At 34.7% G+C, this 11,938-nt stretch overlaps 1 protein-coding gene across 1 annotated transcript; it reads right to left on the bottom strand.

The window, feature by feature from the left end:
- Positions 1–1,906: 1,906 nt before the first annotated feature.
- On the bottom strand, positions 1,907–3,996 carry LOC122040195 (glutamate receptor 2.7-like). Its single transcript, XM_042599544.1, has 4 exons — positions 3,736–3,996; positions 3,016–3,645; positions 2,496–2,921; positions 1,907–2,415 (listed from the first exon to the last, which is right to left on the bottom strand). Exons 2-4 carry the CDS (start codon positions 3,103–3,105, stop codon positions 2,284–2,286), a joined length of 648 nt encoding a protein of 215 aa, XP_042455478.1. The 5' UTR covers positions 3,106–3,645; positions 3,736–3,996; the 3' UTR covers positions 1,907–2,283.
- Between the last annotated feature and the right edge of the window lie 7,942 nt (positions 3,997–11,938).

Below are 11,938 nucleotides of genomic sequence, written 5' to 3' on the forward strand. Positions count from 1 at the left end.
TCTTTGTCACTGTCTTACTAAGTATTATATTTAGTAAGTAAACTGCAGGCTTAAGTGTCTCACCTTATAAAGATTCTGGTAAAAAAGAAAAGACTTCTTACTATATCTTTTAGGGTTTGATTTTGTTGCTCAAGTGCATCATTCTGATGAGGATTACCTAGCACGGTATACTGAGGAACGATACCACATTCAACAAAGTATTCTCTAAATGACCAAGAACATTGTTCATCATCAGATGCGTCATATCTGCCTTAGTATTTACCACCACTATCAGATTTCACGACCTTAATTTTTTGCCTAGTTGATTTTCAAGTTAATTTTGAAGAATTTAAATATGTCCAAGGATTACGACTTCTCATGAATGAGGTATAAATAACCATATCATAAACAATCATTTATAAAGTCAATAAAGTATGTTTAACTATTCCAAGAAGTTTTAGGGAATAATTCACATATATCTATATCTATTAGTTTCAAGACATCGTTATACCAATTTGCACCTTTATTCATTTTATTAGTTATTTTCCCTTTAATATATTCTATGCAAACATTAAAGTCCGACATATTAAGGAATTCAAGAATTCTTTGTGACATTAATCTTTTTTGGTATTATTCGGATATATATACTAAATGCCTATATTACAATATGGAAGAATTCTCATTCATCAAATTACGCTTTGCATCCATGTTACTTATATTCATTATTTTGTTGTTAGTAAGAGTTATGGTATTTAATTTGTATAACTTATCAATTAAGGAACTAGTACCAATCATAACTGAATTTTGGAATATACTAAATTTTTCATTGTCAAATGAACAAAAATAATCAAATTTGTCTTAAGACATAGAAACCAAATTCCATCGAAAAGACAGTACTATAAAAGGTATTTTTCAAATTCAGAAATGCATTAGTTCTTAAATAAAGTTTAAAAACACCAATCATTTTTACTTTAACTTTCTTATCATTTCCCGTATAGATGTATCTTTTACCATCAATTGGTATCAGAGTGACAACAACCTTAATCTTCTTTCCGATGGGATGGGAAGAAGTTCCGACACCTTAACCCTATGGGGACCATAACTCTATATATTGTTTTAAACCTATTTTTGTTATCAACCCATCAATAATAATGAAAACGGGTTAATAGGTTTCTACACACAAAATCCATATTCTTTAATTAAGCCCATAATTAACATCAATTATATTACTTTATTTGACTTATCTGTAATGACAATGCATCGTGTTATAATATGTAAGCCCATTAATTAGAGAAATAAATACCAACAAAATAAGCACATTATAGATTGTTAAAAATAAATTTACTTAATTTAAATAAAAGTACACTCAATAGATTTAATATATTTATAAGTAAACCATCTACAGAAGAATAATTATACCTAGAGATAAATCAAAATTTATTATTATATCGTGTGGGATACTATAGATCCTCTTTTCTTGTATTTTATATTGTCATACTATTGCCCTTTCATTTTCTTGAATCTCATATTGTTATGTTCGTACTTATTTCTCCTATCTAACATCCTCTGGTTGCCTCTAGATTTAAGGTGACAGCTTCACTTTTGCTTCCATATATTTGAGGTGAGTGGTAGGCAAATTAATAGATGTTATAAGATTTATTCACTACTAGATTCAGAATCCTCATTGAACTTAAAAATAGTTTTTATTTATTCTCAATCTTATATTTGTGTTACAGCCTTCTCCCTTCACATTGCATATGTACTTGAACCATTATTTAGTTTATTTTGATAGTTTTAGTAACAGTTGTCTTGGATTATATGTCCTTGTTATTTTCTAGATTAATGGCTAAAAACAAAATTTTGTAGGTGGCCGATGTTATTTGGCACTCCTACTACTTAATCAAATGATCAATGACATATTGATCACCAATGGAAATATTATTTTGCTTGGTGAACTCAGCTTATGCAAAAGGACAGTTGACTTCAAGTTTGAGATACGGAAATTACAATATGCTAACACAAATTAGACATATATCCACATGAATATGAACTACTTCACAAATTATGTCATGATATGATCAAGGATTTGTCTACATAAATATATGAGTTGTATCCCTAATTATGCCGTGATATCATGTGTTACCTTCAATAATATCATACATTAGATAAATGGAGCTTTATAAGCTATATCCCCTGGGGCAATGGTGCAGTGACTTGACACCTTCTCAGTTCCGGGCATCTAAGGATTGAGTACTCCTAGTCTCGACGAATTAGTGAATGATTTTTTCTTAATAAGCAGTTGACCTAAGAACATTGAGCTGATAGCCACTTGTTGTGAGCGCTTTCTGATTTTCCTAGTGGCCAGTGGAAAATTTCCGTGGGGTCAGACTGGTCACCTCCATGATTAGTCGGCGTAAGTTGGATATCCGGTGCTAACTAAAAAAAAAAACTAAACATTCAGTCAACATAAATGAAACATTAATAATCTCATTGTTTCAATTATTGTCATCATCTACCTGGTTTGATGGGAGATTAATATCTATTGTGATCTCATTTTGTCCATGGATCGTCCCTTCTTGAGAGGATACTGGGAACACCTTTTCTTCTTCTTTCCTTCGTTTCTTGGTCATTGTCCAAACCATGTTAAAACTTTGTCTCATGGGCCCAAACAATACATTTGATAGTCTTCTCCCATTTTGAAGAATTAGGTGGCCTTTGAAAAGTATTAACATTATCGTCGAGATGGAACCAGTGAAGACAAAGAGTGCCCAAAAGGACTCTGTGCTTAGGCTATCCTTTCTCCTCTCATTGTCTGGGCTAGGAGTGTTGGATAAGGTGAAGGAGAATTCATCTTTTTCAAGTTTCTTGAATGTTCCATCCTCTGTTAGTTTCAATATGACTTCCGAGAAATCATCCGCTAGAGGAGAATCTTTGGGGAAAACCTAGTTTAAGTAAAAAAAATTAAATAATTAGAATCATGTGCAATAGTAAGTATACTCCAGTGGTAAATTCAAATGTATAGTGAATTATACTCACAAATCCAAATCCCCCAAGCACGTGCGTCTCACCAATGACAGTGTACTTATTATAATTATAGAGGAAAACCCTAAGATATGGTGTCTCCATGTAAGCTGCTGAGATGTTTCCACTCCTAAAAGCATCATCGTAGGCTTCCGATTTTTTAATTCTTATAATATTTTGAGCCTTATAATTCAACACATTCTGCAAGTACTTAAAGACAAAGTAATCCCCATCATAGCCAATTTTACTCCCTGCTGGCACTGGTTCAATTTTCTCAATGGTCAAAATGGAGCTGAGATTGGCTGTGAAACTAGTGGTCAAGATTAGCACCACTATGAGCCAAACAATAATAACTGTTTTCGTATAGAAACTATAGACCCTTCCTATGTGAAGAGAATAGAGAGACAATGTTAAATAATCATACAAACTAAATATAGACGGAATTGCATGTGTTACATTAACTACACTAGAACTATATAAGTTTGGCTAGTTATAACATTTTTGAGTAGCTCACCATGGGCATAAAAGAGGGGAGAAAAAGTGAGCCAAAGTGCAGCTCCAAGTTGTTGGCGCCAATTTCCATGGAACTGTGGGTTGTTCCTATGCCAATGATTACTTCTGCTCCCCAGTCAACCATATCTTTAGCTGCAACAGCATGCATGAACTTATAATATATCTATTTACTATTACCCCGTGCTAGAAGTGAATCAAAGTGTGATTAAATAATGAAGTTACCAGTTGTTGACGTTTCAACGGGATCATCATTGGTTTCGTTGAATCGTAGAACGAGTGGCGAAGAAGAATTGAAGTGTCGTGCTGCAATCCTGATGGCTGCTTCTTGCTCTCTTCGAGTAGGCAGGTAAGGGTTAACCATCACACCGATTTTAACTGCCTTCGCAGAAAAAGCTAATAAGATGGAAGAAACGATCAAGAAATCAAAAGAAACACTCAAGAATTTCACTGTCATGGGCCTCATTTGGTGCAGAAAGGTAATGAGCTACGATCAGTACGCAATTCAATTATGATCACCTTTAGCTTTCTCTAAGTGATTTATATAGCTGACAAGAAGCAAGCGATCGATATAGTTGACCTGTGCAGCAGGAAGATGAGAGGAAACAACGGGAATGTGTATATATTTGGTTCATGTACCCTTCACACACTATGACTCGTCAAAAATATTAAGAGGAAAAAATCAATAACTTTTTCGTTCTGACTTCATGCAATTTCCCATTAATTTCTGTTTCCAAGTCGTTATTCTGTTATGAGTTTATTTTATTTGGAAATCATTTAATCAAAAGCTTCCTGCTGTCAGATCTTCTCCTTTTCCAGTGCAAAACCCCATCTACTGAAGTCTGTTTGTCAACACGCTGCAGTGACTTTTGATGCAACATAAAACGCCAAACGAAGTAAATGAAAGGTCGGTAAGATACTTGGAAATAAAGTAATCAAGTTTGAGAAATTTCCTAGAAAGTGATTACTCACAGAAAGTTTGGTATCAAGGAATACTTCAATGATCAAAATGAATGCCTTTATTTGAGCTCATTAACCAATCAGACGACCGAAGACATGAGGAAAATGAGTTAGGTTGGAAAACTACTGGTTCATAATGTAATGTAATTGTCAAGAGTTCTATCAATTAACACCGATTAGACTCGTGAATCTATAAAGACCAAGCGATACGTAACGTGAGTCAATAACAGCAAATTTCACGAATAATTGTCAAAAGTTCTGCCTGTTTTTTCCAGCCAACTTGCAGATATAATTTCTATTGTAGGTCAAAGATTATTAGAACGGCAAAAAGAACTACAATAGAGTTGTTGTTATTATTATTTTTATTATTAATGACTATAAATTTTGATGGTAAAAATGATTGTGGGGGATAATTTTAAATTATTTTAGGTAATTGTTTTTCCCAACCCTTGACCGTACCCCCTCTCTCTCCTGTTAAATGACCTTTTTACCTTTTTTTTTTTTAATAACAAGTTATTTTATTTTTTCTAATTTTATTTACTTCTTTAGTTTTATTTTTAATAAATTTTATTTATTATTTTTTCATAATTTTTTATCCATATTTTACTTTTAAATTTTTTACAAATAATAACCTCTAAAATCTACTATTAAAAAAAATAAAAAATTACAAGAGATCGAATCTTCTGTCCCAATATCACCTGTCCCCGTGTCTTATTCGTCGTCCCAGCCCATCGCTGGTGGCCTTCGCCGCCGTCCCAATTAAAATTATATCATAGGGGAAGATGAATGCAGTGAGATCATCATTGACACGATCGACGTCGAAATTCGACCGGATCTGAGCAAACTTTTCTTCATTATCGATCTGAGTCCCTTCTCAGATTCGGTCGAATTTCGACGCTGATGGCGACCCCTCTCAGTTCACCTTTCCTCTAAATATAGTTTTGATCGAGACGACGATTAGAGGCCGCCAATAGTGAGCTGGAGATGATGAGTAAAATATAGAGATAGAAAATTAAGGAAAAACAACATAACATTCTTGTCAAGAAAATACTTAATAAAAAAATAGAAAAACAAAAAAAATGAAATAAGAAAAATGGTATAAAGTCAATAATAGAGGGGCCGGAAAGGGAGTGTATTAGAGATGTGAAAATCTATAACTTAAAAGTAAATAAAAAAATATAAATATATAATAAAAAAATTATTGAAAAGAATAAAATTGATAAAAAATGATAAAAAAAACTGATTAAAAAACAAAAATCAATAAAAGCAAAATAAAACAAAACGTGGAGGAGAATAGGAAGGGATATAAGGGTAAAAAAATAAGTGGGGCCGGGAAGCTATGGGAGAGTGTCAAATGAGTGGAAAAAACACATCTCATTATTTTTTCACATAAAAAAATATTTAGCCTCCTTTACTAATTTGACTAGCTCAGAATTATGACTTTTGTAATTTGACTAAACGAAATTTACTAAGAATTCAACTCAGCCCTACGATTCGAAAAAAGAAGTCTGTGGCGAAACTATACTCTAGACTCGAGGAGATATCGACAGGACTGAACAGCCTTGGTGACATAATTATTGAAAATGTGAATCAAAATTGAATGGAAAAATAGACTCTGAATGTACGTGGAGTTTAGTCTCATATTAAAAGTTTTGTCCTATGAAGGTTAAGTTAATTAGAATTATAATTGGGAATGTTGTTAATAAGGGTGCGAACAAATCAAACATTTTCGTCGCTAATTTTTTGAGTTGATTCAAAAAATATTTGATTTGTATTCAAAATCATCGAATTCGAGTCAAAGGAATCAAAATATTTGATTTGTATTTAAAATTATCGAATTCGAGTCAAAGTTGATTCAAAAAATATTTGATTTGTATTCAAAATTATCGAATTCGAGTCAAAGTTGATTCAAAAAACATTTGATTTTTATTCAAAATTATCGAATTCGAGTCAAAGTTGATTCAAAAAATATTTGATTTGTACTCAAAATTATCGAATTCGAGTCAAAGTTGATTCAAAAAATATTTGATTTGTATTCAAAATTATCGAATTCGAGTCAAAGTTGATTCAAAAAATATTTGATTTTTATTCAAAATTATCAAATTCGAGTCAAATTCGAACGTATCCACTCGATCGTGAACCTAACTCAAATCAAATTCTGATTATTTTTACATTATTTTAATTTGAGTATGCCTTGAATTTAACTCATTTCTAACTATAATTCGATTCTATTCAAATCAAGGTTCGAATAATTCAAACTGAACTTAAGCTTGAATTTTATTTCAAATTAAACTTGAGCCAAAATTATTTGTATTTTCGAGCTTCAAATCAAATTTGAATATCACTTATATTTTTCAAGCTCAAACTCAAATATTAATATTTTCATATTTTCAGCTTGATTCAATTCATTTGCACCCTTAGTTGTGTAGGGATACAAATCTAGAGCTCAAATTGCATTTAACTCAGGTGACTCATGTGCAAGCCCTACCTGCGTGTTTCTCGTAGTTAGACCAATCTATGCAAAGTTTGCCCAAGTGAATCAATTTACATGTTTTACCACCTGAATCAATTTTTCTTACATACTCAAGAATGTAATAGAAGCATTAATAATCGATCTGAAATGGATAAATGATTATGGCGGATTCATAACTACTCAGACTGAAACAACTAACCACTAATAGTCAACTGCTGGCATTTCAAGCTAGGCAGTAGAAGGTAATAATGATCTTTATTTAGTCATTAATTAGCAAATTTAGTCTTGTCATGAATTAGAGCCTATATAAGAAGCTTCTACCTTAGGTAGAAGTAGAAGACTTCTAAAAATCTCCATCCACATTTGCCCCCCTCCTCCTCCCGTTCAAGTATAAGTTATGTTTACCACAAACAACCATTGCTTAATTGTGATCTTATTGTTGCACTCGACAGCTCATACACTCAGCTACCTCAGTACTCTACTGACTCAAGCATTTGGCCAGCTCAACACTCGACTAACTCAAGCACTTAACAACTCGGCTTACTCAACACTTGGCAAATCGACTCAGCTTAGCTCGGTCATGCCAAGCAACTCGCCCTTTTCAAGAATCTCAATCATCCCAAGCAGTTCATCCTTCCCAATTTGACAATGTGAGTTAAGAACATTTAGGTCATTTTGACAGATAAAGATAAGTATGAATTTTGTATCCAATAATTTTATTCTCCAAATTTTAAATATCTCTAGAATTATTTACAATAATCTTAAAGCTGATTCATTATGTTGAGATGATCACCGAAAGCATTGAGAAGCAGGATGCACATCACGTGCAAGCCTCTTCTACCCCAGCTATGACCATTGTAGTCAGCCAGGTGGAAGACAAAGAAATTCATAGGGTTGAACTTCAAGTGACGACTGTAGAAAATACTCTTCTACCTAACCAAGTTTAACCTATCTCGATTCTTAATGAAGGAACCTTCCAAGCTAGTTAAGGATGCTACTAATGTCCAAACCATCAATATAGTGGAAGCATTAAACTATTCAAAGTTTATATGTTGAAACTACATCCTTAACTTTCTTTCCAACTCACTGTACATTGTGTATAACACAAAGAGAATGGTTAAGAAACTGTGAGAGTCCATGAAACAAAATACAAGACAAAGGATGTGGGAGCTAAAAAGTTCGTTGTTGGTCAATTCCCAGACTTCAAAATGGTTGACACCAAGATGGTGATCAATCAAGTCTAGGAGCTTCAAGTGATCTTGCATGAAATTCACTCAGAAGTTATTGTTGGTGTGGTTAGCACTAACGGTCTAACCCAAATTTTGATGAATGACAAAATAGAGTAAGTTAGTTTTGTTTGTGATCTAACACTCTAATCGAGTGTACAGGAGAAGTCCAGACAGGTCGACGAGCTGACTGGATATCTGGCACGAAGCCAAGCTAGGTCGACGGGTCGACCGGATAGTTGGCACGAAGTCCAGCTAGGTCGACGGACTGACTAGATAGGTGGCACGAATTCCAGACGGGTCGAAGGGCTGACCGGACGTCTAGCATGTAAGTGAAGGTAAGTCACTGAGGGGAGTGACTGTGAGGACGCGTTCCCGGGAAGGGAACTTAGGCGCCGATCCGACTTAGAGCCATTTCGGAACTCTAAGTCGAGATCTTGACTAGATTCCGGTCTCCATGAGACGGAATCTAATTACTATCTTTCTATTTAATTATATTATGTTCTAACATTGTTTTGCAGGAAACTAACATTTTGGTGCAGGATTAGAACTGACCAGGATCAGTCGACCGAACGTCCTGATCGGTCGACCGAACCTCCAAACAGCAGTAGATCAGAATTCCAATAGATGATATGGATTGGACCAGGGGATCGGTCGACCGGACATTGAGATCGGTCGACTGAACCAAGGATGATCGTCGGTTGGATGCAGGCCAGATGAACCGAGTCAGAGCAGCTTATCGGTCGACCGGACCAAGGGATCAATTGATCGAACCGAGATAAGAGTTGACCCAGACGAAGCGGAGCAAACGGATTGGATAAGGTAGAAGTCATTTGATCGGTCGACCGATCCACTTCGGGTCAAACTTGATCCCGAACTTTGAGGATCTGAATCAGTTCTGCAGAGGCTATAAAAGGAGCCTCGGGAGCAGTCTCAAAAAAATAATTCGAACAGAACACCTGTGCTCTTGTACGCTGCTCTGAACGCATCAATTACACCCAGCTGCTCCGACAACTGACAAGTTGTTCTCTACATCTTTTTTGTATTGTCAGTATTTTATTTCACTATTCAGCACTTGTACTTTAGAATTGTAATAGATTTTCGGACTGATAGTGATTGTCCATCGAAAGCGATCAACGATTGCGAGCCTTAGAGTAGGAGTCTCCCTAGGCTCCGAACCAAGTAAAAATCTTGGTGTTTTTGTTCTCTGTGTCTTTTCTTTTTCCGTTGCATCTCTTCGATTTGTTTTTTAAGCGCTATTCACCCCCTCTAGCGCAACTCTACGATCCAATAGTTATTGTGTTAAGTGAAACCTTCTAGGCGACTGCCATCGAAAAATTGTCATCCGCTTGGAAGGACTTCAAGAACTATCTAAAACACTGGTGGAAGAAGATGAATGTCAAGAAACTCATTGTCAGACTCTGCATTGAGGAAGACAATAAAAGTTTAGAGAAGAAATTATTGTCTCAGACTATTGTGAAAGCTAACATAGTCGAGCAAGATCAAAAATTGAAATGGAAGAATCCTAGATCTTCCAAAGCGGCTAAAATGAGACCTAGAGGAAGCATTATAAAGGAAATTATGTATGACTGAGTCAATCACAAGTCCTCGGAATACAAGAAGACAAGAAAAAAAGTGTGAGGTCAACCTGGTGGACCAAACTGAAGTTAGATATGAACCTTTGTGTTGTGTCTCAGAAGTGAATTTGGTGGCTTCTTACCCAAGATAATGGTGAATTGATACTGGTACCATCATACATATGTGTTACAACAAAGAGATACTCTACAACTTTGAAGAATTCAAAGATGAGAAAAAGTTATTCATGGGGAACTCGGCAACCTCAGATATCAAAGATCAAGGTAAAGTGGTTCTGAAGATGACCCCTAAAAAGGAGCTAACCATAACAATATATTATATGTTCCAAAAATTAGATAGAATTTGGTGTCCATATCATTTTTGAGTAAGTATAACTTTCGCATTATTTTTTAGTTAGACAAAGTTATTCGGTCTAAAATTAGAATGTTTGTGGGAAAAGGTTATGTGGGTGATAGGTTATTTAAACTTAGTGTAATGTTCATTAGGTTTAAAATTAATAAAAGTGGAAGCTTTTTTGTTTATATACTTGAGCCTTCCAATTAATGACATAGTAGACTATGGCAGATTAGTTATGATACTTTGCGTAGATTAATTACGAAACACACCAACATTCTAGATTGACTCGAAAGACAAGTGCAACACTTGTGTTGAGGCAAAATTAAAAATGTCATCCTTTCAATATGTGGAAAGAAGCAATGAACCACTCGATCTAATCTACACCGACATGTGTAACCTAAAAGGGATATCAACACATGGTAGAAATAAGTACTTCATCATTTTTATTAATGATAACACAAAATTTTATTATATGTATCTTCTCAAAAGTAAAGATGAAGTTATAGAGAAATTTATTTTTTATAAAAAAAAAGAGGTTGAAAACCAACATAATAAAAAAAAATTAAGGTGGTACAAAGTGACAGATTAAGTACATACGTATCGTCATTCACTAAGTTTTATGTTGAACATAGAATCATACACAAAAGAGCAGCTCCCTATACTCCTCAGCAAAATGATATTGTCAAGCGAAAGAATCACACTCTGAAAGAGATGACGAATACTCTTCTATTAACCACTAGACTATCAAAGTGCATGTAGGGGAAAGTTGTATTAACAATTAATTACCTTTTAAATAAGGTCTCTAGAAGAAAATGGATAAGATAGCTTATGAGTATGGGGTGTCTTGCTAAAGTTTGGGTTCCTAATACAAAAAGGGTAAAGATAGAATCAAATATTATTGATTGCATATTCATTGGATAGGCTCATAACAATAGTGCTCACTAGTTCCTTGTGTATACATTTTATATACCGGATATACACAAGAATTCGATAATTGAATTGAGAAATTTCTCTTTCTTTAAACATGTGTTTCCATGAAAAACCCTAGAGGAAGTGAGTTGCTCAAAATGAGCATATGAAACACAAAAAGAAGAAGATGAACTGGATGTGGTTAAGCTCAAACGATCAAATACATCATATCTCCTGTATGCATGTCAATCATATGCAACCACCAAAATACAGTAATCACAAGGAATAAATGTAATCCATGCATATGATGCAAATGGCATGGTCACCCCTGACGTCAGTCAGCCACCTTCCATGCAATGGTGAGGTCGAGTGGGTAGAGCTATGATAACTGTACACTCTACCATCACTACTCTTGAGTGACCAAGTGGACAAGATGCTGTCAGAGTACATCTATCCCCTACCCCAAACATAGTGGGGGAGTCTAAGCTCTCATCTCCCTGTGTCATAATCAAGAGGAGGGATCTTTGGCCGCTACCACACTGCAATCACACTATCCATGAGCGAATCAGTGAAGCCCTGATATAGCAAACTGCACACACCCTACTCAATGTACCACTAACCCATAAGTAGTTGTATGTGTAGATCATGTAATTGATGATTGTTGTTAAATCCTCCCCTGCCAACAAAATAAAAATCAAAAACACAAAATACATATAAGCTTAGACCCATGGGTCAATCTGGTGCTCTTCTTCAAGTTTGATTCAACTTCGGAGTAGACGTTACACATGGCTCCATGGTGGCACTACTCTATGTTCACCTTTCTAACAAACATGAAAAGATTTTGGTTTATGAAGAATCTTTTCCTTTTTGATATTTGATGTAAAGTAAATACTCATTTATTAATTAGATTTGAAGGAGATTAATTGGA

The sequence above is a fragment of the Zingiber officinale genome, chromosome 2A (genome assembly GCF_018446385.1).
Source record: "Zingiber officinale cultivar Zhangliang chromosome 2A, Zo_v1.1, whole genome shotgun sequence".
Taxonomy (NCBI): domain Eukaryota; kingdom Viridiplantae; phylum Streptophyta; class Magnoliopsida; order Zingiberales; family Zingiberaceae; genus Zingiber; species Zingiber officinale.

Excerpts from the sequence above, each read along its gene's own strand:
- LOC122040195 (XM_042599544.1), bottom strand. The coding sequence starts at position 3,105 with ATGGAGACACCATATCTTAGGGTTTTCCTCTATAATTATAATAAGTAC. Across the intron at positions 2,922-3,015 it reads TGCTTGGGGGATTTGGATTT|GTTTTCCCCAAAGATTCTCC; the intron begins GTGAGTATAATT and ends TACTTAAACTAG. Across the intron at positions 2,416-2,495 it reads TTAATCTCCCATCAAACCAG|TTAGCACCGGATATCCAACT; the intron begins GTAGATGATGAC and ends TTTTTTTTTTAG.